General features: G+C 43.8%; 1 protein-coding gene across 7 annotated transcripts in view; it reads left to right on the forward strand.

Annotated features, from left to right (window-relative positions):
• Window positions 1-26,345, forward strand: part of sipa1l3 (signal-induced proliferation-associated 1 like 3) — a 242,620-nt gene that overhangs the window by 162,061 nt on the left and 54,214 nt on the right. For all 7 annotated transcript variants that reach the window (XR_013889960.1, XM_080218304.1, XM_080218305.1 and 4 more), the window contains 2 exons: window positions 12,280-12,528; window positions 16,830-16,976. Coding sequence is in view for 6 of the 7 variants with exons in the window: in XM_080218304.1 (XP_080074430.1) it covers window positions 12,280-12,528; window positions 16,830-16,976 (396 nt within the window). In the remaining variant the exon portion in view is untranslated. The remainder of the gene's footprint in view (window positions 1-12,279; window positions 12,529-16,829; window positions 16,977-26,345) is intronic.

Here is a 26,345-nt window from a genome sequence, read left to right on the forward strand (position 1 = left end):
AAAGGATCTGGAATTAAGAATCTACTGATGACCATGAAACCATTGTCAGAAAAAAAGAAACCATCTGGTCCTTTAGGGAAGGAAATCTGCTGTCCTTGCCTGGCCTGGCCTACACATGGTGGCTCCAGAGCCACAACAATGTGCTTGACTCTCAACTGCCCTCGGGCAGCTAGGGATGGGCTGTAAATGCTGGCCAGCCAGCCAAGCCCATGTCCCACAAATGAATTTTTTTTAAGAAAAGTTATTTGTCTCATTACGAGCTCATTATGCCATGGACTGTTTGGCTGCCAGGGATATGTAACAGAGGGTAGTGATGTTTTTATTTCACTTTTTAATTGTGAAGTTGTTGCCCAAGTGACATCCTGTTAGCTTGCCGGAAGGCCCGGGTGCCGAGCGTTCACAACTGAATCCAGGTGTGTCCAGTGAATGGTGGATGATTTTGTTTTTGCCCTTACACTGTGTCTAGTTCCATTCTTGCTATTTGTTTTTAACATACAGCTGCCTTTTCAAGCTTTTACTCTGCTCTGTAGTCAGGCTAGTTTTGTCTTGCCTGAGCCATGGGGGTGGAGGGGAAATGAATTGTAGAAAGAGTAGTTTGCCTTTCGATTGGCACGACTTCAGAATCCAAGTACAAGACGTGTTCAAAGGCATCAAACAGCGGCATTTATAACCCTTTCAATCAGCGAAAGGATCCTTTGAATGGAGGTGAAATTTTGAATAGGGGATGACGCCTTAGGGGGTACCGACATCACAGTGATTCATGTTTCGGTTTAAGCCTCATCTAACCTATTTAGGTTGCTTTTCAAAACAAGGGTGACTTGTATTCTTGTACAGTCATTAGAAATTTACATCATAGAGACCACTTGACACACGGCCAAGGAAGTGTTGTCCAGCCAAATCCCAGTTTCTAGCTGAGTTCATGACCCTGTATGTTACAGCAGGTGCATATCCAAGTTTAAAAAGACCTTTTTGAAAGTTTTCTGTGTTTCTGCCTGAGTTCCAGAAGACCATACCACCCCCACCTCCTCGCTTGAGCAAAAGGACTTTAGCAAGGCTTTTGACAAGGTACCGTATGGTAGGTTGTTGCATCAGGTTAAATCTCATGGAATCCAGGTGAGATAGCTAAATGGATACAAAATTGGCTTGATGACAGAAGCCAGAGGGTGGTTGTGGAGAGTTGTTTTTCAAACTGGAGGCCTGTGACCAGCGGTGTGAACACAGTAAAAAGGCTGACAACACCAGGTTTTAGTCCAACCTATTTATTTGATAATATTCTCACAAGCTTTCGAGGGGACAGCCTCTTCGTCAGGTGAGTCCAACGCCAGCATACCCACATCAGCGGTGTGCCTCAGGGATCAGTGCTGGGTCAACTGTTAATTGTCATTTATATTATTGATTTGGATGAGAATATAGGAGACATGGTTGTAAGTTTGCAGATGAAACCAAGATTGGTGGCATAGTGGACAAGGAGGAAGGTTATCTAGGATTGCAGCGGGATCTTGATCAGTTGGGTCAGTGGGCTGACAAATGGCAGATGGAGTTTAATTTAGATAAATGCGAGGTAGATAGATTGAACCAGGGCAGGACTTGCTCAGTTAATGGTAGGGTGTTGGGGAGAGTTACACAATAAAGAGATCTAGGGGTACAGGTTCCTAGCTCCTAGCAAGTGGAGTCATAGGTGGACAGAGTGGTGAAGAAGGCATTCAGCATGCTTGGTTTCATTGGACAGAATATTGAATACAGGAGTTGGGACATCTTGTTCAATTTGTGCAAGACATTGGTAAGGCCACTCTTGGAATACTGGGTACAGTTGTGGTCACCCTATTATCGGAAGTATTTTATTAAACTAGAAAGCATGCGGAAGGGATGCTACTGGGACTTGATGGTTTGAGTTATAAGGAGAGGCTGGACAGACTGGGACTTTTTTCTCTGGAGGGTAGGAGACTGTGGGGTGATCTTCTTGATGTCTATAAAATAATGAGGGGCACAGATCAACTAGATAGTCAATATCTTTTCCCAAAGATAGGGGAGTCTAAAACTAGAGAGCATACGTTTAAGGTGAGAGGGGAAAGATGCACAAGTGTCCAGAGGACAATCTTTTCCACACAGGGTGGTGAGTGTCTGTCTGGAACAAGCAGCCAGAGGAGTATAGAGACGCATACAATTTTGTCTTTTCAAAAGCATTTAGATAGATAGATGGGTATAGAGGGAAATGGGCCAAACACAGGCATTTGGGACTTGCTTTGGGGCTTTTTAAAAAAGGAAGGGCAGCATGGACAAGTTGGGCCGAAGGGCCTGTTTCCATGCTGTAAACCTCTGACTCTATGACTCGCACATCACATTTTCTGAGTGAAAAAACTAATTGTCCATTTCCTTCATTTCTTCTACCAATTACTTTAAATCTTTGAGCCCCTCGCCCCTGGGTTACTGCTGTCAATATCTGCTTTAAAATAATGTCAAAACATGATTGAAAAAATATTGATCCGTAACAGATCACAAAGAATCAGACTGGAGGGACTCAGTGATGCCTGTCGAAATCCAGCTTGCCTCTGTTCAAGGAACCCAGCAGTGGAGCTATTTGGCAAGCTTGCTTTCCACTATTAAATCGCTGACACCTCTTTAGGAATAATTAGTGCTAAATGAGTAGAGATGAATCACTAAGAGTCAAAACAGCAATGAAAGAACCACCGCAAGTACTGTTAAAGTGAAGATGCACTGAGTTTCTCTGCAGCCATGCAAGAACCAGTTTTGGCAGGTGCACACTTTACCTAAGCTTACCTTTGCTGTTTTAATATATTAGCCTGGATTGTGGTGGACTAGCACTTCCTTAATCATGTGCAATGTTACAATTTGCTGATCACTCACCTGCTGTCCCATTTTGTGCTGCCAAGTACATGGAATTCTGTTTCTAACATTGAAAACAGAATTAGTTTGAGTTTCACTTGCGATGCCCTCTCTTCAACGAATACACTCCCAAGAGTAAGAGTTAAGTGCAACCTACGCTTGATTGTTTAAAGTTACTTAATTCAAATTACTGGCATCGTGCAGTTTAAACAAAAGTGGAACAGTCATAGAAATCCTACAGTGCAGAAGGAGGCCATTTGGTCCATCGAGTCTGCACCGACTTCCTGACAGATCTTAGCCAGGCTCCCTCACCCCTGCACTATCCCCAAAACCTGCGCATTCACCTTGGCCAACCCACCTAACCTATACATCTTTGGACATTTAAGGGGCAATTTAGCATGGCCAATCCACCTAAGCTGCATATTGTTGGACTGAATAAAATGCCATTTGTATATCCAAATTCTGAGGCAGTTGCATTAATGGTTAATGTGAGTTTGGAGTTAAATGGCTTTGTAATATTTTGAGTGGTTTAATTGGTCCCAGGTTCTTTAAATGTAGTTCAGCTTGTTTTAATTTCACTTGAATGTTAAAGAATCTTTTCTCTCATTTTCTTCATGAACAGCACGTGTTCAATGTCTAAATGATAACTGCATGGTAAAATCCTGTGTCTGCTCAGTACAGCCTTGAAATTGTAATTGTCTGAAAATTGTTGCACATTAACTTGCTTGTCTTCCATGTGACATGCATGTTACTTGCATTTCATTTTTATATAAAGTTGCATGACTGAACTGATTAAATAACGACTGGTGTTTCACTCAAAGTGGATCACCCCAACAAGGACCATTTTCTTTGTGTATTGTCCTTTGCGTTGTAGCTCCGGGTATGAGTGAAATTCATTCTGAAGTAGTAAAAGCCTCCCAGTTGGAGCATCTTCAAAGCAAATATGGAGCCATAATGCACAGTTTTATCTCATGTGAGGGTAGCAGAGTGCTAGTCTGGTGCCATGGTGGCTTTTCTTCTGGGCTCGGAATCAAAAAAAAAGTTCCTTCTGGATTGAACGCATGCTGACACTGGGGGTGGAGTTTTCCCATTCCGCCTGCCACAGGGATCCGAGCGGGCAGAACATGCATCATGCAAAGGGTTGTTGACCTTGGCTGGGATTTTCCAGTCTTGGTGCGAGCATGGTCAAAAAATCCCACCCTCGGTGTCTGGAAGACTGTCATATTTCACCAGCCACCAATGTTTCTTCACCCAGTTGTTGCAGCTACAAACCTCCTCCACGGATTTAGAAAATTTTAAGTCATTTGATGACTGACAGATGTTGAGTACGAGCGACTGTTTCTGTGCTGCTTGCACCTCGGGTCATTGTGGCAGAGAGAGAGAGACTGCTATTACACCAAGGATATATCTGAGGGAACACCATTACACAGGGAATGTAACAGAGAATACTATTGTACTGGAGATGGAAATCTTCGTGAATTGGTCACTATCAGACAAAAAGCTGGTTTTACATCCTGACTTAGTTAAATTGAATTGTGTAAAAGCTGAGGTGCACCCCACCCCATGGGGTTTTTCCACATGGGCAGGGTGGGTTGTAATTCCCCCATCCCTTATCATTGTAATGTGTTGGGGGGCAAATTACTGGGAGAGATTTATTCATCATGGTTGTGGTGTACATTGCCTGGGAGTGCTGGGAAATGATTCCCATTCCCAGCACCAACATCCTTCTCTCCAGTTAGTTTATAAAAATATATCGTTTGGGCGGGGGGGGGGGGTGTGTGTGTGCGCGGTGTGTGTGTGTGAGAAACAAGTTGATTTCCATTAACACTGCAATGAACTTAATCTCCTAGTTGCCCACACTCTGTCGCCTGTTTAGGTACACTGAGGGAGAATTTAGCATGGTCAGTGCACCTAACCAGCATGTCTTTCGGACTGTGGGAGGAAACCCACGCATACATGGGGAGAATGTGCAAACTCCACACAGACAGTGACCCAAGTCAGGAATTGAACCAGGTCCCCGGCACTGCGAAGTAGCAGTGCTAACCTCTGTGGCACTGTGCTGCAAACTTTTTTAAGGTTCAAATACTTGCTAAATAAACCTATTGATGAAGCATAAGTGTAAACTTTGTTGAACAAAATGCTTCACTTCTTAAGGAGAATATTTTAGCCATTTTCTTGGTCAGTCTCCAAGATGAGTAAGTCACTATAACAAAATTGTGGGATGATCCTCCTTTTAATGCATGAGTTTTGTACATATCATCTTGACCACGCCTGCCTTGTGGTTTCAGAATGACTACAAAAACATGTTGGGGCAATGTATTTTTTTTAAACACTTGGGCTAAGTTTTAAATTTGTGTACGAGAGAGAGAGAGCCAAGGCTGGCAACCCAACAATGAAGCTGCTCCATTGCGACCCTGTGTTGGATTGAGAATGTGCTATCATTCCATGACCTTCCCTCTTTTCTGTGCAGAAAGGCCTCAAGACTGTCAGCAGCTTGTTAAAAGGAGTTCCAGGTAATCTAAAGCTGAGGAGTGTTGTGAAAGGTTATGTAGTTTTGCTGTGCTTTTGGCAACGCCTTGTATAAACCTATGGATGTATTCTGTTTGTTGTGTGTGTATCATGCAGTGAATCATTGTGCTGTTTTTAACTTAGCATTTGTCGCTGTTGCTACTGCCCAGTGTCGAACTTTAACGGACGTACTCCCAGGAGGACAAGTGTGGTGATGTGCATGTCTTGAGGGGCGGCACGGTAGTTAGCACTGCTGCCTCACAGCGCCAGGGACCCGGGTTCGCTTCCCAGTTTGGGTCTCTGTGCGGAGTCTGCACGTTCCCCCTATTTAAAGAGATTTATTAGTCACAAGTAAGGCTTCCATTAACACTGCAATGAAGTTACTGTGAAAATCCCCTAGTTGCTGCACTCCGGCCGCCTGTTCGGGTACACTGAGGGAGAATTTAGCATGACCAATCCACCTAACCAGCACCTCTTTTAGACTGAGGGAGGAAACTGGAGCACCCGGAGGAAAACCACGGAGACACGGGGAGAATGTGCAAACTCTGCACAGACAGTGACCCAAGCTGGGAATCGAACTCACGTCCCTGGTGCTGTGAGGCAGTAGTGCTAACCACTGTGCCATCATGCCAACCCACGCGTGGGTTTCTTCCGGATGCTCTGGTTTCCTCCCACAGTCTGAAATTTTGTGCTGGCTAGGGGCATTGGTCATGCTAAAATTCTCTCTCATTTTACTCGAACAGGTGCCAGATTGTGGTGGCTAGGGGATTTTCAAATTAACTTAATTGCATTATTAATGTAAGCCTACTTGTGATTATTAAATAAATTTACTTTTAAAATGTCAAAGTGCAACATAGAGAGGATGTCTCCACCCAATCTCCAATAGGCTGTGTTTGGAATTTGGAATAGTCTCGCTCACCAGGCACAAGAAAGCTTAAGGGATGAATGGAAAATGGTGCATTCAGAATGCTGAGGTTTGGTGTTGAGACTACTAAGCCTGGTGACGGATTCAGTTAAAGTTTGTTTATTAGTCACAAGCAGGTGGAGTTTAATGCAGAGAAGTGAGAGGTATTGCACTTTGGAAGGACAAACCAAGATAGAACATACAAGGTAAATGGCAGGACACTGAAGAGTGCAGTAGAACAGAGGGATCTGGGAATACAGGTACACAATTCCCTAAAAGTGGTGTCACAGGTAGATAGGGTTGTAAAGAGTGCTTTTGGAACATTGACCTTTATAAATCAAAGTATTGAGTATCAGGGTTGGAATGTTATGGTGAGGTTGTATAAGACATTGGTGAGGCTGAATTTAGAGTATCGTGTGCAGTTTTGGCCACCTAATTACAGGAAGGAAATTAATAAGGTTGAAAGAGTGCAAAGAAGGTTTACAAGGATGTTGCCAGGACTTGAGAAACTGAGTTACAGAGCAAAGTTGAATAGGTTAAGGCTTTATTCCCCAGAATGTAGAAGAATGAGGGGAGATTTAATAGAGGTGTATAAAATTATGATGGGTATAGATAGTGAATGCAAGCCGGCTTTTTCCAATGAGGGTAGGGGAGAAAAAAAAACTAGAGGACGTGGGTTAAGGATGAAGGGGGAAAAATTTAAAGGGAATATTGGGCGGAGGAGGGGCTCTTCACACAGTGGTGGGAGTGTGGAATGAGCTGCCAGATGAAGTGGTGAAAGCGGGCTCACTTATAACATTTAAGAAAAACTTGGACAGGGACATGGATGAGAGGGGTGTGGAGGGATATGGTCCAGGTGCAGGTCAATGGGACTAGACAAAAATAGTTCACAGACAAGAAGGGCCAAAAGGCCTGCTTCTGTGCAGTAATGTTCTATGGTTCTAGGCTTGCATTAACTCTGCAATGAAGTTACTGTGAAATTCCCCCATTTATTGTCCGCAGCCGCAGTGTCCCACCTGGGAATGCAGTAAATTATTCCGATCTCCGGTCTGTTTAAAAATCGATAGCAACCAAAAAATATCAAAACCTGTAACTAGAAAAGAACCAAACCTTAGACTGGCTGACAGCAGGGTAACTGTGTGTTCTGTTTGCACATCTTTGAGGTGGTGGGGATTGTGAATGGAAGCGAGATAGAAGGGGGGGAAAATTAAATCACAAAATCCCAACTTGGGAGCAACTTTTCCAGACTTGCTTTGAGGGCAAAATACTGCAGATGCTAGAAGACTGAAATTAATATGGAAAATTATGGGAAAGACTCATGTTTGGGAGAGAGAAAACGGGTGGCACAGTGGCACTGCTGCCTCACTGCGCCAGAGACCAGGGTTCAATTCTGGTCTGGGGTTACTGTCTGTGTGGAGTCTGCACATTCTCCCTGTGTCTGGAGGGTTTCCTCCCACAGTCCAAAGATGTACAGGGTAGACGGATTGGCCATGCTAAAATTGACCTGAGAGTTGGGGGTAGCAGGGTAAATGTGTAGGGTTATGGGAATTGGGCTAGATGGGATTGTGATCGGTACGGACTTGATGGGCCAAATGGCTTCTTTCTGCACTGTAGGGATTTTATAAAAGCAGAGTTAATGTTTCCAGTCTGAGCTTCCATCGGTGCTGTTTTAATGATGCATAAATAGAATTGGATCACAGGTCAGCAATGATCTCATTGACTGATGGGGACAGTCTTCAGGGTAAAGTGGCCTCTTCCAGTTCCTTGGTATTAATTCATGTAAAGTTTGTATAGTAACATGAGTGTAGTATTCCTAGATTATGACAGTAGCTACCCTTTCAAAAGGAATATCTTATTGGCTGTAAAATGCTTTGGGATGTTCTGAGGTCATAAAAAATGCTTGGTAAACGCAAGTTCTAGTTTACATGTTCTGATAATGTTTAGATGGGTATCTTCAATGCAGTCAGCCGCTTTTCCAATGTGCTTTTGGCTTAGGAAAAGGTGGAACATTTTTGATGTCTTTAATCTAGAATGTGTGGGGACCGAAAGGTATTTATGTTCTTCTTGAGCCTCCTGCCACTTTACCATTTCCAACTCTATTGACTTGTCCTTCTAATCATTTCTCCCTCATTTCTGTGTTATCCAACTTGCAGCACAGCTATTTACCTCAACCAGTTGTGGTATCTTCCACCTGAACAGTATGCTTTGGTTCTTTAGGCAGTCTCTACCACTCTCTCCCCCACCCACTTTCTATTTATTGGTTTAGTTTCTGACTGGTCTTTTGATAGGTACACCATTCCAGAGAAGATTCATATAAAACCGGAACACAGAAGGTGGCTATTTGGGGAATAGTCCTAACCTTTCCAATTCTTCCTTATGGCTAAACCCTCCATCCCCAGTAAGCCTCCTGTGCCCTTCATGAGAACTTTACATCTTCCCTGACATATGGTGTCTGGCATTGTCTATGATGCTCCAGGCAAGATTTCCCTGCAGGGAAAAGGGAATATGTTGGGAAGCAGCCCAATCATGCTTGAAAGCTAATCTTGCATTCTCTAAGCTAAATTTTATAAGTGACTTACTCTGTTTGGGTTATGTATTTCCTTCCATAAATATGACAGTGCGTGGAATGGTCTGTCTCGCCCTTCTGCATGGCTGAAGTGTCCTCCCTGTTGGATCCAAAGTTTATTTAATTGGCTTCTTCCCAAGCTTTATAAAAGGCTTCCTTGCAAGCTGTGTGTGAAATGGGGTGAGCTACAAGCTATTGGTTTCTGACTGCATATGCAGCCTGTCCTCAGACACTCACTTGGTGTTGGTCGTTCTCACAGAACCATTTGATTTGGATTCTGACCAAGTTTTGGCAGCTATGTTGTTGCCCCCCAGACTTGGCTTTCTTTACAGCTGCTAGAATACAAGACAACATCTGTTTACAGCCCACTGAAATAGCAAAGTAACTGGTCTGTGGTGGCACCCATGATTTGACTGCTTGAAGAGTTAACCAGCACAGTGTGGCTTGACTTGGTATTTTGTGGTTTTCTCCTTTTAGTTTGCCATTTCATCCTCCTGCTTAAAGCATAGAGTGTTGCTGTTGAATTTGACTGGGAAAATAGCAACTAAAACTAGTGTTGGTCCTCCAGCAGGAGTCTTGGGAATTGATAATGAGAAACAAAGAATTGGCAGAGGTATTGAGGAGGTATTTTAAGACCACCAAGACATAGCAAGAGAAGTAGGCCCTTTGGCCTATTGAGGCTGCTCTACCATTCAATGAGATCCTGATTCATCTGCTGTGACAATCCTCAACTCTATTTTCCCACCATGTCCCCATAACCCTCGATTCCCTAACTTGATTAACTTTGTGTCTGTATTTACAGTAGATGATGTAGAACATCTTCCAAAGATAATGGGAGGGAGAATCAACTTCCAATCTCAGGGAAAAGATGCCAAGACAACCTTTTGACTTAAAGGCTGGCAAATCCCCACTATTTGATGACCTGTTTTGTACGATTTTAAAAGAAGTGGCAGAGCAGAGAGCAGATGTATTGGTTGTAATGTTTCAAAATTCCTTTCGACTCTGGAAGGACTTCCAGTGGATTGGAAAATAGCTAATACAACACCTTTGATCAAGGAAGGAGGGAGGCAGAAAACAATAGGTTACTCAACCTAATACCTGTCTTGGAAAAGTGCTAGAATCCATTAAGGAGTTTATAGCAGGATACTTAGAAAATCACAGTGTGGGCCGGCAGAGCCAACGTGGCTTTGTGAAAGGGAAATAGTGGTAACTGATCTGTTAGTTTATGAAGTAACATGCAAGGTGGATAAAGGGGAACTGGTAGATGGTGTGCTGGATTAACAAAATGTGACGTTGCCGGCGTTGGACTGGAGTAGGGCACATTAAGTAATTTCTCAATACCAAATTCAAGTCCAACAGGTTTATTTGGTATCACGAGCTTTCAGAGCATTGCCCCTTCATCAGGTGATAATGAAGAGGAACGCTCCGAAAGCTTGTGCTTCCAAATAAACTCGTTGGACTTTAACCTGGTGTTGTGAGACTACTTACCGGATTAACAAAAGGGATTTGATAAATTACTACATCAAGGGTTGCTACAATGGCAAGAGTATATGATGTAGGGGGGTAACATATCAACATTGATAAAGGATTGGTTGGCCAACAGCAAGCAGAATGTAGGGATAAATGAGTTTTTTTTGATTGTGAAGCTCTAACTAGTGTGATGCCACAGGGGTCAGTATTGGATCCACAGCTATTTTCAATCTACAACAATGATTTGGGTGAAGGAATCGAATGTGTGATAGCTAAGTTTGCCAATGACACCAGGATAGTAGGAAAGTAGGTTGTTGAGAGGATGTAGAGTGTCTGCAAAAGGATGTAGGCAGGTTAAGTGAGTGAGCAAAAGTTTGCCGATGAAGTATTACCGGGGTAAATGAACTTGCCTATTTTGGCAGGAAGTACAGAAAGGCAGTATACTATTTAAACTGAGCAGATTGGGACACTCCAGTATGGGGGGATCTGGGTGTCCTAGAGGTTTACAGCATGGAAACAGGCCTGTTGGCCCAACTTGTTCATGCCACCCAGTTTTTAACCTAAGCACGTCCCATTTGCCACATTTGGCCCATATCCCTCAGTACCCATCTTGCCCATGTAACTGTCTAAATGCTTTTTAAAAGACAAAATTGCACCTGACTCTACTACTACCTCTGGCAGCTTGTTCCAGACACTCACCACCCTCTGTGAAGAAAATGCCCCTTTTGTATTTCTCCCCTCTCACCTTTTTTCTGTTAATACGATGGTGCAGCAAGTGTTCAGGAAGGGCGATGTTGGCATCTAATGCAAGGGGAATGGAATATAAAATTGGGGAACTTTTACTGCAACTGTTACAGGGCCCTGGTGAGACCACATTTGGAGTAATGTGTTCAGTTTTGGTCTCCTGGAATGAGGGCTAGTTTCAACAGGTGAGAAGTTTAAATATGTTATTTATTAGTGTCACAAGTAGGCTTACATTGACACTGCAGTGAAATTACTGTGAAAATCCCTGAGTTGCTACATTCCTAAAAGAGAGAGAAGGGATTGTATTGAAACATGCAGCGTTTTAAGGTGAGAGGATAGGGTGGGTAGCTACAGCATGTTTCCTCTTGTGGGGGGAAACTAGAACTTGGGGACATAGTTTAAGAATAAGAAGCCTCTCTTTTAACCTAGAACTTTTTTCCAAGGATCATTAATGTGTGGATTCTCTTCCACAGAAGGCAGAGGAAGCTAAGTCCTTGTTCAGAGCTGAGTTAGGCCGATTTCTTTGACCGACAAGGGAGTCCAGCCTTACCGGTGTAGACAGGAAAGAGAAGCTGAGACTACAGACTGATCAACCATGATCTTATTGAATGGTGGAACAGGCTCAAAGGGCCAAATGACCTACTCTCTGCTCCCAAGTCCCATGTTCTAATGTGATATAATTTCTTGGGTGTCAGACTGCTGCTTCTCTCCAGTGCCTTTCCTTCACGTGAGTGTGGGTGAATGGACTTTGTAACGGCAGAGGACATGCAACTAAACCCAAACCATCCGCATGTGCGCACACAGGGCTCATTGAATAACAGCAGAGAGTTGGAGCCTGGCTGCTGGGGGTACCCTGAGTTGCTGAGACCAACTTGTAACATCTTTCCAGGGTCCCCAGCTGAGGCCAGCATAGACTGGGGGGTTGAACCTGTGACTCTCTGCTCGAGTTACTAGGCAGAAAGATACAAATATCAACAACAAAAAGTGCCTTCTGTAAAGCCAATCATGGCAAGCATTGAATTTGCTGGAACATAACTCATCTATTACTTGAGCACCAGAGTGTCTCAGAATCAACTTCAAGATGTGCTGTTTTTTCCTTTGTGATCTACAGGGAAGCTACATTGCTGCTTATTATAAGCAGCAACAATCTGCTATCCTTTTTGACGTTATAAAATGCCAGTTGAACAATTCATGAAAGAGTTGCCTAATTCTGTCACTAATGCGTTGCCTCTATTTGCCCCAGGGGTTGCTCTGAATTGTTTGAAATGCACAGCATTGATACGAAAGCTGAGAGCGACGGCACACCACGTGGATTGAGACCACCGTACAGAACCAACACTCTGCAGTGGAGCGCTCCCACAATCCACAATGCATCTCAACAGCAGCGCTGGGCAGGACCTGCACACAGTCAAGTATCAAACTGGAACCAGACCTCCAAACAGCAGGCAGTCCCAGTTGCATACAGTGATTCACAAGCAAAGAACAGCAAACGGCAAGTTCTTTCATCTAAAACTATGTGGAAAAGGGATGGTTGGAAGGCTGCCCTGATTGAGGTTTATTAACATTATGAAGGACAGATTTAAAGAAACTGTTTCCACTTGTGGGGAGAATCCACCACTGGAGACTATAAATATAAACCAAATACAAAAATCCAAAGGGAATTCAGGAGAAATATCTTGACTTGGAGGGTGGTTAAAATGTGGAACTTGTTACCATGTTGATTGATTTGAGATTAATGGTACTTAACTGAGTAGTCTCACAATACCAAGTTAAAGTCCAACAAGTTTATTTGGAATCACGAGCTTTCAGAGCACTGCTCCTTCATCAGCTGAGTCCTGAAGGAGCAACACTCCGCAAGCTTGTGATTCCAAATAAACCTATTGGACTTTAATCTGGTGTTGTGAGACTTCTTACTGTGCCCACCCCAGTCCAACGCCAGCAATCTCCACATCGAAGCATTTAAGGATAAAGTTGGGTGGGAAGAAGCTTGTGTGGAATATGAGCGATGGTAGTTGTGTTAAGTGACTTGTTGGGTTGTAAATACTACGCGCTGCTGTATCAATATGAAATGTTCAGCTACAGGGACACCTGTCAAATCTTAACCTGTTGAATGAACAAGGATGGGTAGTAAGGTGGCACAGCTCTGTTCTCAGCATGTATCCGCTGTCTGTTCCAATTCACCTGACTGTGACCTGAGCCCTCCAGTGTAACCGTTCTGTGTTGCTCATCGAGGTGTAGGTACTCAGGAATGGGGTGCATCCCATTTCCGACGTCGAGATGGGAATTGAGTATAAAACAGTTGGATGCAGAGGAAAAGTGCCCTTATTCTTCTGCCCCTACAAGGTTCACGTGTGTGTGCGTGTGATTTTTTTTTTAATCCCCCTCATTTCCCCACACAGCTATCTGAATGACATTATCAACTAACATTAATTGGTGCTGTTTTATACTATAGTCCCAGGAGCACCTCATACTGATATGTTTTAAATCAAGCCCCAGAGGTGAAAGGTAATAAGTACTCTGACTGCAAGAATACAAGTACTGGAAAGTAACTGATGCTTTAATTACTTGAACTCTACCCCTAAGAAAAATGAGCTGATTTCTGTACAGATCACCCTCAAAGTAAATACTTAATATTATTTAATTATTTCTAAATGTATGTTAAGCAGCTTTTTTATTTGTGGGACATGGGCATCACTGGCTGGCCAGCAATTATTGCCCATCCCTGGTTGCCCAAGGGCAGTTGAGAGTCAACCACATTGCTGTGGCTCTGGAGTCGTATGTAGGCCAGACCGGGTAAGGACGGCAGATTTCCTTCCCTAAAGGACATGAGTGAGCCAGATGGGTTTTTCCGGCAATGATTTCATGGTCATCAGTAGTTTCTTAATTCCAGATTTTCTTTAATTGAATTCACCATCTGCCATGGTGGGATTCAAACCTGGGTCCCCAGAACGTTAGCTGAGCTTCTGGATTAATTGTCAAGCGAAAATGCCACTAGGCCATCGCGACCCCTTAGTTAGAACAGGATGGAATAATGGGAGTTCTTTTACCCTCCCATCATCAGCTTCACTCGCGCGTAAGTGACCTGTTCCATGTGCTGTGAATTTCTTACAAGGTTAAGAGAGACTAACGCTTTTATCGTGCCATTCAAGATCTCTGCATCCCAAAGCACTTTACAGCCAACTAGCAGCGTAGTCACTGTTGTAATGCAGGAAATACAGAAGGCAATTTGTGCAGGGCAAGTTCACACAACTGTGGGTAATTTATTTGTGATAATTGAGGGATAAATGTTGGCCAGGGTTCCTCTGCTGTTCTTCAAAATAGTGTCACAAGATATTTTAAACCCACAGGGCAGGCTACAAAGTTGCCAATCACTGTTATTTCTTATAATTTTGTATTTGAGTGCAATTCTTATGTAACTACGTATTGAGTGTAGTGTATGCCAATAATAATGAACCGATAATGTTGATGAGCCTACAGTGCTTCTACTTCCAAACTCTACACTTAGTCTTCATGCTTATTGGTTTAACATCACATCGAAATGACGGCACTTCTGACAGTGCAGAGCTCCTGTAAATACTGTGCAGGACTGTTTTGCTCAAGTCCTGGAGTAGGATTTGATCTCAAACAGTTTGAACCCCAAACTATGACGCAGAAACCAAAAGAGAAAATGCTGGAAATTCTCAGCAGGTCTGGCAGTGTCTGTAAGGAGAGAAAAGAGCTGACGTTTTTGAGTCCAGATGTTAAAGCTTTGACAAAGGGTCGTCTGGACTTGAAAACGTCAGCTCTTTTCGCTCCTTACAGATGCTGCCAAACCTCCTGAGATTTTTTTCTTTCTGCAGTAATTTGCTTTTATCTTTGACGCAGATGTGTGGGTACAACCAGCTGAGCCACATCCAAACCAGCTGCATCTACAGAGTGGTACAGTGGTTAACACTGCTGCCTCACAGCACCAGGGTCCCAGCTTTGATTCTGACCCTGGGCAGTTGTGTCTGTGTGTCTGTCCTTCCAGTGTCTGCGTGGGTTTCCTCAGGTGCTCCAGTTTCCTCCCACAGTCCAAAGGTGTGTGGGTTAGGTGGATTGGCCATGATAACTTGCCCCTTAAAGACATGGATTAGCCACACTAAGTAAGTGGGGTTACAGGAATAGGGCCGAGGGAGGGTTTGGGTGGGGTGCTCTTTCAGAGTGTCAGTACAGATTTGATGGGCCGATGGCCTCTTTCTGCAGTGTAGGGATCCTGTGGTTCTGGATCATGTGAAGGGGAGCAAGGAAGACCTATTGACAAATATTTAAAAAAATTGCTCTGCAGTGAAGTTTGCACAAACATGTCAAACAAGTTGATACGTTGAGTTTCTAGTTGTTTAAGAGGATGTGAAACTTTTAAGTTTGTTTAGGACTATTTACCTTTGATGCTTTGCTTGAATCTGGGCCTCCTGAGAACTCTGATTTGAGTTGTGAATGGTGTATCCTTGGACAGCCACATAACTTGGTAGTTTCAAAAATTATTTGGGTTGGGGTTTTCATCCAGCGACGACTTTCTGTCATCAACCTTTCAGTTGCTTCCTTAAAAGCTGCTAACTGGACACTGTGGTCCCTGCCTGAGTTGACCTAATCGGTCTTGTTGTGGTTGAAATGTCGTCAGCATAAAGGTGCAATGTCGGTCTTTGAGGAAAGATGCGCACACAAACCTGAATAAGCGGCGTGGTGGCACAGTGCTTAGCACTGCTGCCTCACAGCACCAGTGAACCGGATTCAATTCTTGGATCACTGTCTGTGTGAAGTCTGCACATTCTCCCTTTGTCTGAGTGAGTTCCCTCTGGGTGCTCCGGTTTCCTCCCACACTCCAAAGACGTGCTGGTTAGGGTGCATTGGCCGTGCTAAATTCTCCCTCAGTGTACCCAAACAGGTGCTGGAATGTGGCAACTAGGGGATTTTCACAGTAACTTCATTGCAGTGTTAATGTAAGCCTACACCAATAAACTTTAAACTTTTAAATAGTATCCAGTTATCCTCACAGACCAGTGAGAAAAGGCTATATACCCTGTTGTGCACACGTTTAATGTAGTAACCTCAAGTTTCTACCATGGCTCAGTGGGTAGAGAGCTCACCTGAGTCAGGTTGTGAATTCAAGTTCCGCTGCTGAAGCTTCAGTTTGTTATCTCGACTGACACTCCAGTGCAGTACTGAAGGAATGCTGTGCTGCCGTAGCTGTATTTCAAATGGAACATTAGGCCCACCCCCGCTTTTCTCACCAGCTGTTGTGGGCAATATGTCTCGCTGGAACTCTGAAAAGTAAAGAGCCCTGGTGGTTATCACATTGCAGTGTGTGGAATCTTGCTGTGCAGAAATGAGCTGCCAAGTTCCCTATGTTGAAATAATGACAGCACTCTGAAAATATGCCATCCGATGATTGCTGAGTGCTTTGGCATATCCTGAGGTTATAAAATGCCCTCTGTGTAAAATGCATGTTCTTTCTCAGCTGGAAACAAAGATCTTGTATTGTCGTAGATCACAGTTTGGACGGGCTCCAGGAAGATTTCTCCTTTGCGCTGATACAATTGATGGTCCAACATTGAAGATGATGTGGTGTTACTGATATTCTCTTGTAGTTTCCTACAGTGGCTGCTATTGAAACATTATGGATTCCAATGCAATGTGTCCATCAGCATGTTAATTCACCAGAGGTGTTAATTCTGCAGCAGGGATTTTCCACTCATGTAAACAAAATTGTCATTAAATATGCAGCACTTGTCTCAGTCAATCTGGAGTTCATCAAATATTCCATTTATCTTCCAGACCGGTTAGCTACCCAGAAACGTTGTACAATACAGCATCGACTGCTGTGGTTGAAAGAGTTCCACCATTCCGTAACCCTTCCGGAAGCTTCTCTTCTCCAGGGTCAGGAGGCATTCTGTCCAGTCGGCAAAAAGCTATTAATGACAGGTAGGAATGATGCAGCTCACGTTTATTCTATCTTGTGCTGTGTTACAGGAAGAATGAGTTGGAATAGAGACAGGGTGGCACAGTGGTTAGCACTGCTGTCTCTCAGTGCCAGGGACCTGGGTTCAATACCAGCCTTGGGTCACTGTCTGTGCGGAATCTGCATATCCTCCCAGTGTCTGTGTGGGTTTTCTCCGGTTGTTCTGGTTTCCTCCCATAGTCCAAAAGACGTGTTGGTTAAGTGCATTGGTTGTGCTAAATTGTACCCAAACAGGCACTGGAGTGTGGCGACTAGGGGAATTTCACAGTAACTTCATTGCAGTGTTAATGTAAGCCTTGTGAGAATAATAAACTAAATCTTGCGACAGGAGCGCGGCAGTTAATGAAAAGGCTTCATCATTCTGTAGATGCTATAAATCCTCACGCTTGTGAATATAAAAGATCAAGTTATTACAGATCATATCAGTATCATTTGGTCCTGTTGTCATTTTGCTAAGGTTTCATTTCCAGCTTTGCCTCATATCTTAATTTATTCTGTAATAAAAGCAGAAGGCATTTGAAGTTCCAACAGGTCTGCCAGAGGTGCAGAGCCTTTTGTACAGATCTGATTGACATGGGAGCTCACACCCATCTTTTACAGATGTTGATTGCTGCCTCTAGCAGAAGCTTTTTGAGTTTTAGTTAAAATTTCAAAACTTAACATTTTTCTTAATTGTGTACTGGAGCAAAGCTTCAGTGCATAATGCCAATGGCAAAACTATGAACATCTCTCCTCCTTGCCAATGGAACAAATTTCCGGACAGTGTTGTTACCTTGAACAGACTCTTTTGTAAATCTGGCTCCACAGCTTTCTCCGCTGTTCACAAGAAGTAGAAACAAATTCATCAAATACAAACAGACACAGGCAAAACATTTAGTGAAATTAGTTTTGGTACAACCTCTATCCCATGTCATTCCTCTCGTGCCATACCCATCCTTTTCCTTTCATCCCTCCCTATTATCCCCATCTCATTCTTTGATCCCACTCCCTTCTTCACACAAACTTAGGAGCAGGACGAGGCCATTCGGCCCTTTGAGCCTGCTCCGCCATCCATCACAATCATAGCTGATCGTTCAACTCAATAGGCTCATCCTGCTTTCTCCCCATAACCTTTGATCCCATTTGCCCCAAGTGCTATATCTTCGTATGCCATCCTTATCCCCCATTCTCACCCTCCATTGCAATTATACGAATTAAGAGCAAGAGTAAGCCACTCAGTCCCTCAGGCCTGCTCCGCCATTCAATAAGATCATGGCTGATCAACTTGTAACTTCAACCCCACGTTCCTGCCTACCCTTGAGAACCTTTCACCTCCTTGTTAATCAAGGGGGCTCAGTGGTTAGCACTGCTGCCTCACAGCGACAGGGATCTGGGTCCGATTCCCAGCTTGGGCCACTGTCTGTCTGGAGTTTGCACGTTCTCCCTTGTCTGCGTGGGTTTCCTCCCACACACCATAGATGGGCGGGTTAGGTTAATTGGTCATGCTAAATTGACTTAGTGTCGGGGGATTTGCAGGGTAAATGTGTGAGCTTGTGGGGATAGGGCCTGGGTGGGATTGTTACTGAAGAGGACTTGATGGGCCAAATGGCGTCCTTCTTCACTGCAGGGATTCTATGAAGAAGCTATCTAGCTGAGCTTAAAAATCTTCAAGTTGCACTGCATTTGGGGAGGGTTCAGAGACTCTCAACCATCTGAGGAAAAAAAAATTTCCTCACTTGTCTTGCATGGGTGACCCCTTATTTTTAATCAGTAACCCCCCCCCCCCGTTCTCAACTCTTCAGCAAGAGGAACCCTCCTCTCCGCATCTAGTCTGTCAACACCCCTCAGGATTTTAAAGGTTTTGATCTCTTACTCTTCTAAGCTCCGTTACATTTCACCCTCCCTGTTCTCCCCCCAGGCTGTTTATACTCATTCTTCCCACCCCCCTCCCCATCGTCACTCACACTATCAACTCTCGTTGCGAGTACTTGTACTTGGTGAGGTTTTCTGCAAAGTTGTCAGCCCACAGGTACAGAACAACAGTGATTAATTCTGCTACCTTAAAACTTTTATTTAATGTTGGGATTCCGGGTGATCCTGGCTGTGGAGGCGATTAGTGTAATGTATTATCATTGGTCTAGTAATCCCAGTACCCAGAGTCATGCTCTGGGGACCCAGGTTTGAAACCCATCACAGCAGATGGTGAAATTTTGAATTCAGTAGAATTGTACAATCCCTACAGTGCAGAAGGAGGCCATTCAGCCCATCAAGTCTGTACTGACAGCAATCCCACCCAGTCCCAATCCTCGTAACCCCACATATTTACTCCACTAACCCCTCTAACCTAACCGCTCTGGGAAAAGTCTGGAATTAAAAATCTCACGATGACCATGATGTGGAGATGCAGGCGTTGGACTAGGGTGAACACAGTAAGTAGTCTCACAACACCAGGTTAAAGTCCAACAGGTTTATTTGGTGGCACGAGCTTTCAGAACGCTGCTCCTTCATCAGGTGAGCTCCGAAAGCTCGTGCCACCAAATAAACCTGTTGGACTTTAACCTGGTGTTGTGAGACTTCTTACTGTGACGACCATGAAACCATTGCAGATGTCATTTAAATAAAAACAAACTTATTTGGTTCACTATTATCCCTTAGGGAAGGAAGTCAGCCATCCGGAACCACAGCAATGTGGTTGACTCAGAAATGACCTGGCATGCCACTCAGTTCAAGGGCAATTAGGGAGAGGTAATAAATACAAGCTCAGCCAGTGATACCATATCCACTGAATAAAAAAAACCCAACAGACAGGCTCCTTAAAGTAAGCAATTAAAACAGGCCAGCTGGACAGAAGTTGTATCTTTGTATATTCTCCTTATTGCTTTGCTGCTTGACAGATATTACAGCAAAAATTGGAAATGTGTAACAAGTTAGTCAATGCATTGAATAAAAATCTCCTTTCACGTGATGGCTTTTCTTTCAATACTGACAGATATGAAATGTTGGTTAGGCCAAGTTTGGAACACTGTTTCAGCACACTACCAGATGGATGTGGAAGCTTTGGGGAGAGGTTTACCAGGATGCTGCCTGGTATGGATGCTATTAGCTATGATGGGAGATTGAAAAAGCTGGGATTGTTCTCCTGGAAAGATGGAGACTGAGGGGTGACCTGATACAAGTTTATAAAATTGAGGGGTATGGATAGCAGTTGGGAGCTTTCTCTCAGGGCAGTAATGACAATTACAAGGGGGGCACAAGTTCAAGGTAAGGCGGGGGGGGGGAAAAAGTTCAGTGGAGATGTGAGGGGGAAGCTCTTTACACAGAGGATAATGGGGGCCTGGAATGCACTGCCAAGTGAGGTGGTTGAGGCAGCTACATTAGCCGCATTTAAAACTTATCTGGATAGACACATGAACGGATGGGGAATAGAAGAATACAGATGGTTGGTCTCGATAGGACAATGTGATCAGCGTAAGCTTGGAGGGCTCAAGGGCCTGTTCCTGCACTGTACTGTTCTTTGTTATGGACCTGTGTATTCCCACCCACATACAATGGACACGGAGATGGGGTAACTTGCATTGTAAATTCTGTGCAGAATTGAACTCAAGAACAGAGAGAGCATTAAGACAGTAACAGTTCCTTGCTTGCTTCTTCTGGGAAAAGATTAAAGCTGAGAATTATTATGATGCTTAATCCTGATCACACCTGAACCAGGGAAATGGACCTCGTGGCTGTAACATCCATCAGGCAATAGACGTCTATGGATATGCACCTCAAAGTTCATAACCTACAGCACTACCGACCAAAAACTGAAAGTGTGAATAGGCTGGGTACACGACGGAGTGAGGAATCTGGTCAATCCAGCTGGTGAACAGCCGTGAGACAATGTCCAAATGCTGGTATCATGGGTGTAAATAATTAAACTTCCCTCTTTTCAAACTAATAGGAATTACTGTTGAAATTGAACAAAAGAAATTCAGTGTTGGAGGATGTGTTACGCTTCAGGTGATGTGACATTGTTCAAATTTGGCAGACTTTCAATCATTACAGCATTGGTGTCCAACATGTGAGACTTGTGGTTGCTAGGATAACATTTGGTTCAGTGCCACACAATCTCTCTCTCTCACCTAATGAATTCTAAGCCTTACTTATGATTGTCCAACTGAAATTGTATCCGAAATGTGAGGTGGTGACCACAGGCTATCCATGTCTTAAAGCATGTTAACGAATGTTTAACTACTGGTCAGAATTGGTGTCGTCTACACCAGCTTAAAATGGCTGTGTGTACATCTGTCTGCCAAACAGAACTTCACACTGCTAATAGGTGTGAAACTGTCGTGGCCAGCCACTGAGATTATTGCGTGCAGGGGATGTGCGACAAAGTATAGTACAGCATACAAACAGGCCATTCATAAGAACATAAGAAATAGGAGCAGGAGTAGGCCATCTAGCCCTTCGAGCCTGCCCTGCCATTCAATAAGATCATGGCTGATCTTATGGCTGATGGCACAGACTTGGTGGGCTGATACGGCCCACCAAGTCTGTGCCGACTGATATTGTTTTGCCTCTACACAGTCCATATCCCTTTATTCGCTGCTATTCATGTATCTATCGAGATGCCTCTTGAACATTGTTATAGAATCTGCTTCCACCACCTCCTCTGGCAGTGCAATCCAGGCATTCACCACCCTCCATGTGGAAAAACTTTCCCCCTCACTTTCAATCTATGCCTCTGAGTTATTGACCCTTCAACCCTGGGATAAAGTCTCTGACTATCCCCTCTATCCAAGCCTGCCATTATCTTGTAAACCTCTATCATGTCCCCCCCAATCCTCTGATGTTCCAGTCTAAACAATCCAAGTTTGTTTAACCTTTCTTCATAGTACATATCCTCCAAACCAGGCAACATCCTGGTAAATCTCTTCTACACCTTTCCAATGCATCAACATACTTCCAGTGGTGTGGCAACCAGAATTGTGCACAATACTCCAAATGCAGCCTAACCAAAGTCTTATACAGCTGCAACATGATTTTCCAATTCCATACCCAGTGCCCCAACTGACAAAGGCCAGCATGCCGTGTGCCTTCATGGCCCCCTTGTCCACCTGAGTTGCCACCATCAGGGAACTGTGGATCTGCACGCCTAGATCCCCCTTTGATATTTCTAAGGACTCCACCATTCACTGTATACTTTCCTTCTACAGTAGACCTTCCAAATCGTATTACCTCACATCTATCCAGCTTAAATTTCATCTGCCATTGTTTGGCCCAGGTCTCCAGCTGATTTATATCCTACTTATATTCTCTGACAATCCTCTTCACTATCTGCTAGTCCAATTTTTGTATCATCCGCAAATTTACTAATCAGGCCCTCTACATTTTCCTCCATTTTTATATATATTACAAACAGGCACCAGCATCAAACATAAACTTGCCACAGACCTCCAGTTAGAAAAGTATCTTCCACTGCTTTCTCTGCCAAGCCAGTTTTCTATCCATCTTTCCAGCTCACCTCGGATCTTATATGACTTCACCTTCTGTATCAGCGTGCCATGAGGAACCTTATCAAAGGCTTTACTAAAGTCCATGTATACACCATCCACTGCCCCACCCTGGTCAAATTGTTTTGTCACTTCCTCAAAAAACTCAATCAAATTTGAGACACAACCTCCCCTTCATGCTGCCTATCACTAACCTGCTCTCTCCCAGATGTGAGTACATCCCATCCCTAAGAATCTTTTCCAATAATCTCCCCACCACTGATGGTGACTGTAACTTGAAGTTTGGTTCATAGTTTTCCTGCATATTGTTCCCTTTGTCATAACCTAGTATATGCAAAGCTCCCAAGCAGCACATTCCTCTGAAGGTAAATGACATTGACCGTTTACACTTGGCCACTTGTGCCTAGATGTGTGCATGGAAACTAAAATAGCCCATACAACTTTGTCTGAAACATTAACGTGCAGGAAGAAACTGTGCACCATTGTTCTAGTGAAACTTCAGATTACTTGGAACTGAATACGAGAGTTTGGACAATTTACAATGAGAGTGTTCTCTAGAGGAAACACTATTGTACGTATAGGGTTTCTGCACAAATAACATTATCTCAGGTGCATTGTTTAAAATTTTTCTCATTCTCACCAGGTAACTGAGACATTTGCGATACCAATCTTTTAGTTTTAAGATGTATCTATTTTCAATTGAGTTGGGGGCTATGCTAGAGAAGGGTGACTTTATCCATTGATGCCAGATAGCAGCAGATTTAAGGTGTCCTTTGTTATCCCCTGTTCTGATTTTGGAAATGGAAACGCATGTACAAAAAAAACTAATGGAATGGAAGAGAGTGAACAGCAGCTGGTGTATCCAAGATTCTGTGTAACGGGAGGGTATGAGCTCGAAGTTCGCTGAGTTCCACATCTTGGTCCCCTATTTAATAAAGCCCAGTAAGCATTTGTCAGCTTTGGTTACAGAAGACTCCTTGCATTATTATAGTGCCTTAAACAGCTGCAACCTGTTTTATAACCAGTGATGTACAATTGAAGTTCAGTCACTGATGTCCTGTAGGAAATGTCTGCAGACAAGTCCCACCGATAACAATGAGATAATGACCACACCTACTTGTTGAAGTGATAATTGTAAATATTATCTAGAACAATGGCGAGAGAAGCCCTGCTCTTACACTCAATAATTTTGAGGAATTTCTTGCGTCCATTTGAGAGGACACAGGGGGCCTGAGCCTCACCTGAAAACAGCATCTCTGATTTGGTTTATTATTGCATACAGTGAAAAGTATTGTTTCTTGCGCGCTATACAGACAAAAAATTACCGTTTATAGAGTACATAGGGGAGAAGGAAAGGAGAGAGTGCCGAATGTAGTGTTACAGTCATAGCTGGGGTGTAGCAAAAGATCAACTTAATGCGAGGTAGGTCCATTCAAAAGTTTGACAGCAGCAGGGAAGAAGCTGTTCTTGAGTCAGTTGGTGCGTGACCTCAGACTTTGTATCTTTTTTCTGACGGAAGAAGGTGGAAGAGAGAATGTCCGGATGCGTGGGGTCTTTGATTATGCTGGTTGCTTTTCCTGAGGCAGCGGGAAGTGTAAACAGAGTCAATAGATGGGAGGCTGGTTTGCACGATGGATTGGCTACATTCACAACCTTCTAACAGTGCTGCACTCCCTCAGTGTCAGAATAGATTTTTCTGCTCAAACCAATGGGGCTTGAACCCACAATCTTCTCACTCGAGAGGCTAACAACTGAGCAACAGCTAACACAGCAGATGTGTGTCTTGGCAAGCCCTGTGAAGTGGTTAGCCTTATCAACAAACTACAGTTCCTGGAAATCTGAAGTAATAAAAAAGGCTGGAGTGCCCATCAACTCCTGGAATGAGCAAAGATGGGCTGAAGTTTGAATTTTAGACCCTTTGTTGCTTTGGGCAGTCTCTGCACCTGAATTTTAGCTGGCCCTTTTAGATATGATGATGTGGAGATGCTGGCATTGGGCTGGGGTGGGCACAGTAAGAAGTTTCACAACACCAGATTAAAGTCCAAGTTTATTTGGTAGCACAAGCTTTCAGAGCGCTGCTCCTTCATCAGGTGAGTCCTTTAGATGTGCACAAACTTGTCATCACATCTGTAATTGTGAAACACACTTGTGTTGGAATGACAGTGTGATATGGTATCAACTTCATAGAATCATAGAACCCTATAGTGTAGAAAGAGGCCATTCAGCCCATCAAGTCTGCACCAACCACAATCCCACCCAGGCCCTACCCCCATATCCCTACATATTATACCCACTAATCCCTCTAACCTGTGCATCTCAGGACTCTAAGGGGCAATTTTATCATGGCCAATCAACCTAACCCGTACATCTTTGGACTGTGGGAAGAAACCAGAGCACCTGGAAGAAATCCACGCAGACATGAGGAGAATGTGCAAACTCCACACAGACAGTGACCTGAGCTAGGAATCGAACCCAGGCCCCTGGAGCTGTGAAGCAGCCGTGCTAACCACTGTGCTACCGTGCTGCCCAACTTGTCAAATTCCAGCAGTTGAATCACTTGTTTGATTGTATTGCAAGCTTTTCTTTTTGCCTTTGGAGGAAGTGTGAAAACGTTCTGCCAGTTACTTCTCTTTAGCAGGGTGAAATTAGAGTTGTTCATTAATTGAGTCTTTTGGACGCTGTTCAGTTCTGAGGAGCCCGCAGGCTCCCATTATAAATTTCAGCTCCCCAAACACCAAACTAGTTTTTCAGGGAACAAAAGAATTTCTAACCCTGTGTTGCGTGACTGATTCAGATTTGTTTTGGTTTACCCAGCTATATAGCAATATAAATAATGAGAGCGTCAATTAGGCATCTGAACTGAAATTTGAAATACGTATGTGGGTGGCTGCAGATTTCAGGGAATTTCTAATTTCAGGCCCTGATGGTAGAAGCCATATCCATCTGGTGTGTGAATTCACACCTTCAAGTTTAAAGTTTATTTATTAGTGTCACAAGTAGGCTTAGATTAACACTGCAATTAAGTTACTGTGAAAACCCCCGAGTCACCACACTCCGGTGCCTGTTTGGGTACACTGAGGGCGAATTTGGCATGGTCAATGCACCCTAACCAGCACGTCTTTCAGACTGTGGGAGGAAAACAGAGCACCCTGAGGAAACCCATGCAGACACGGGGAGAATGTACAGACTCCGCACAGACAGTGACTCAAGCCGGGAATCGAACCTGGGTCCTTGGTGCTGTGAGGCAGCAGTGCTCACCACTGTACCACCATGCTGCCTCAAGGGAGCCTGATGGGAATTTAATTATGAATCAACTCCTTCATAAAGTTATTATGGCGCAAAAGGGGGCCATTCAACCCATTGAGCTCATGTTGGCCTTGAGTCCCATTCCCTTGGCTCTGGTGCTGATGAAATACTCACATTTTACCTGAGAGCAGTTTGACCAATTCCCTATACCTGTGGTGTAATGTTTTGATGTGGAGATGCTGGCGTTGGACTGGGGTGAACGAAGTAAGAAGTCTCTCAACACCAGGTTAGAGTCCAACAAGTTTATTTGATAGTAAACTCACAAGCTTTCGGAACACTGTTCCTTCGTCAGGTGAGGAACCTGGTGTTGTGAGACTTGTAACTGCGTAATGTTTTGCATAGCACAGTTATTCCTCAGTTGGCATAAGCAGGGTACCTTCTTGTACACAAGGTTTAGACATGAAGTGTCCCTTTTATAAGCTTAGATCTGCCTGCATGTTTATTGATTCCAGGTTTGAGCACAGTATTACATAATGAGCTTTAATGAGTTGTGTGTCTAGCCACTTCTTTGGGATCCCAGGGTTTGTAACTTCTTTAATAATCTTGAAC

This window comes from Carcharhinus amblyrhynchos, unplaced genomic scaffold (genome assembly GCF_965287045.1).
Source record: "Carcharhinus amblyrhynchos unplaced genomic scaffold, sCarAmb.v2.hapA scaffold_37, whole genome shotgun sequence".
NCBI lineage: Eukaryota > Metazoa > Chordata > Chondrichthyes > Carcharhiniformes > Carcharhinidae > Carcharhinus > Carcharhinus amblyrhynchos.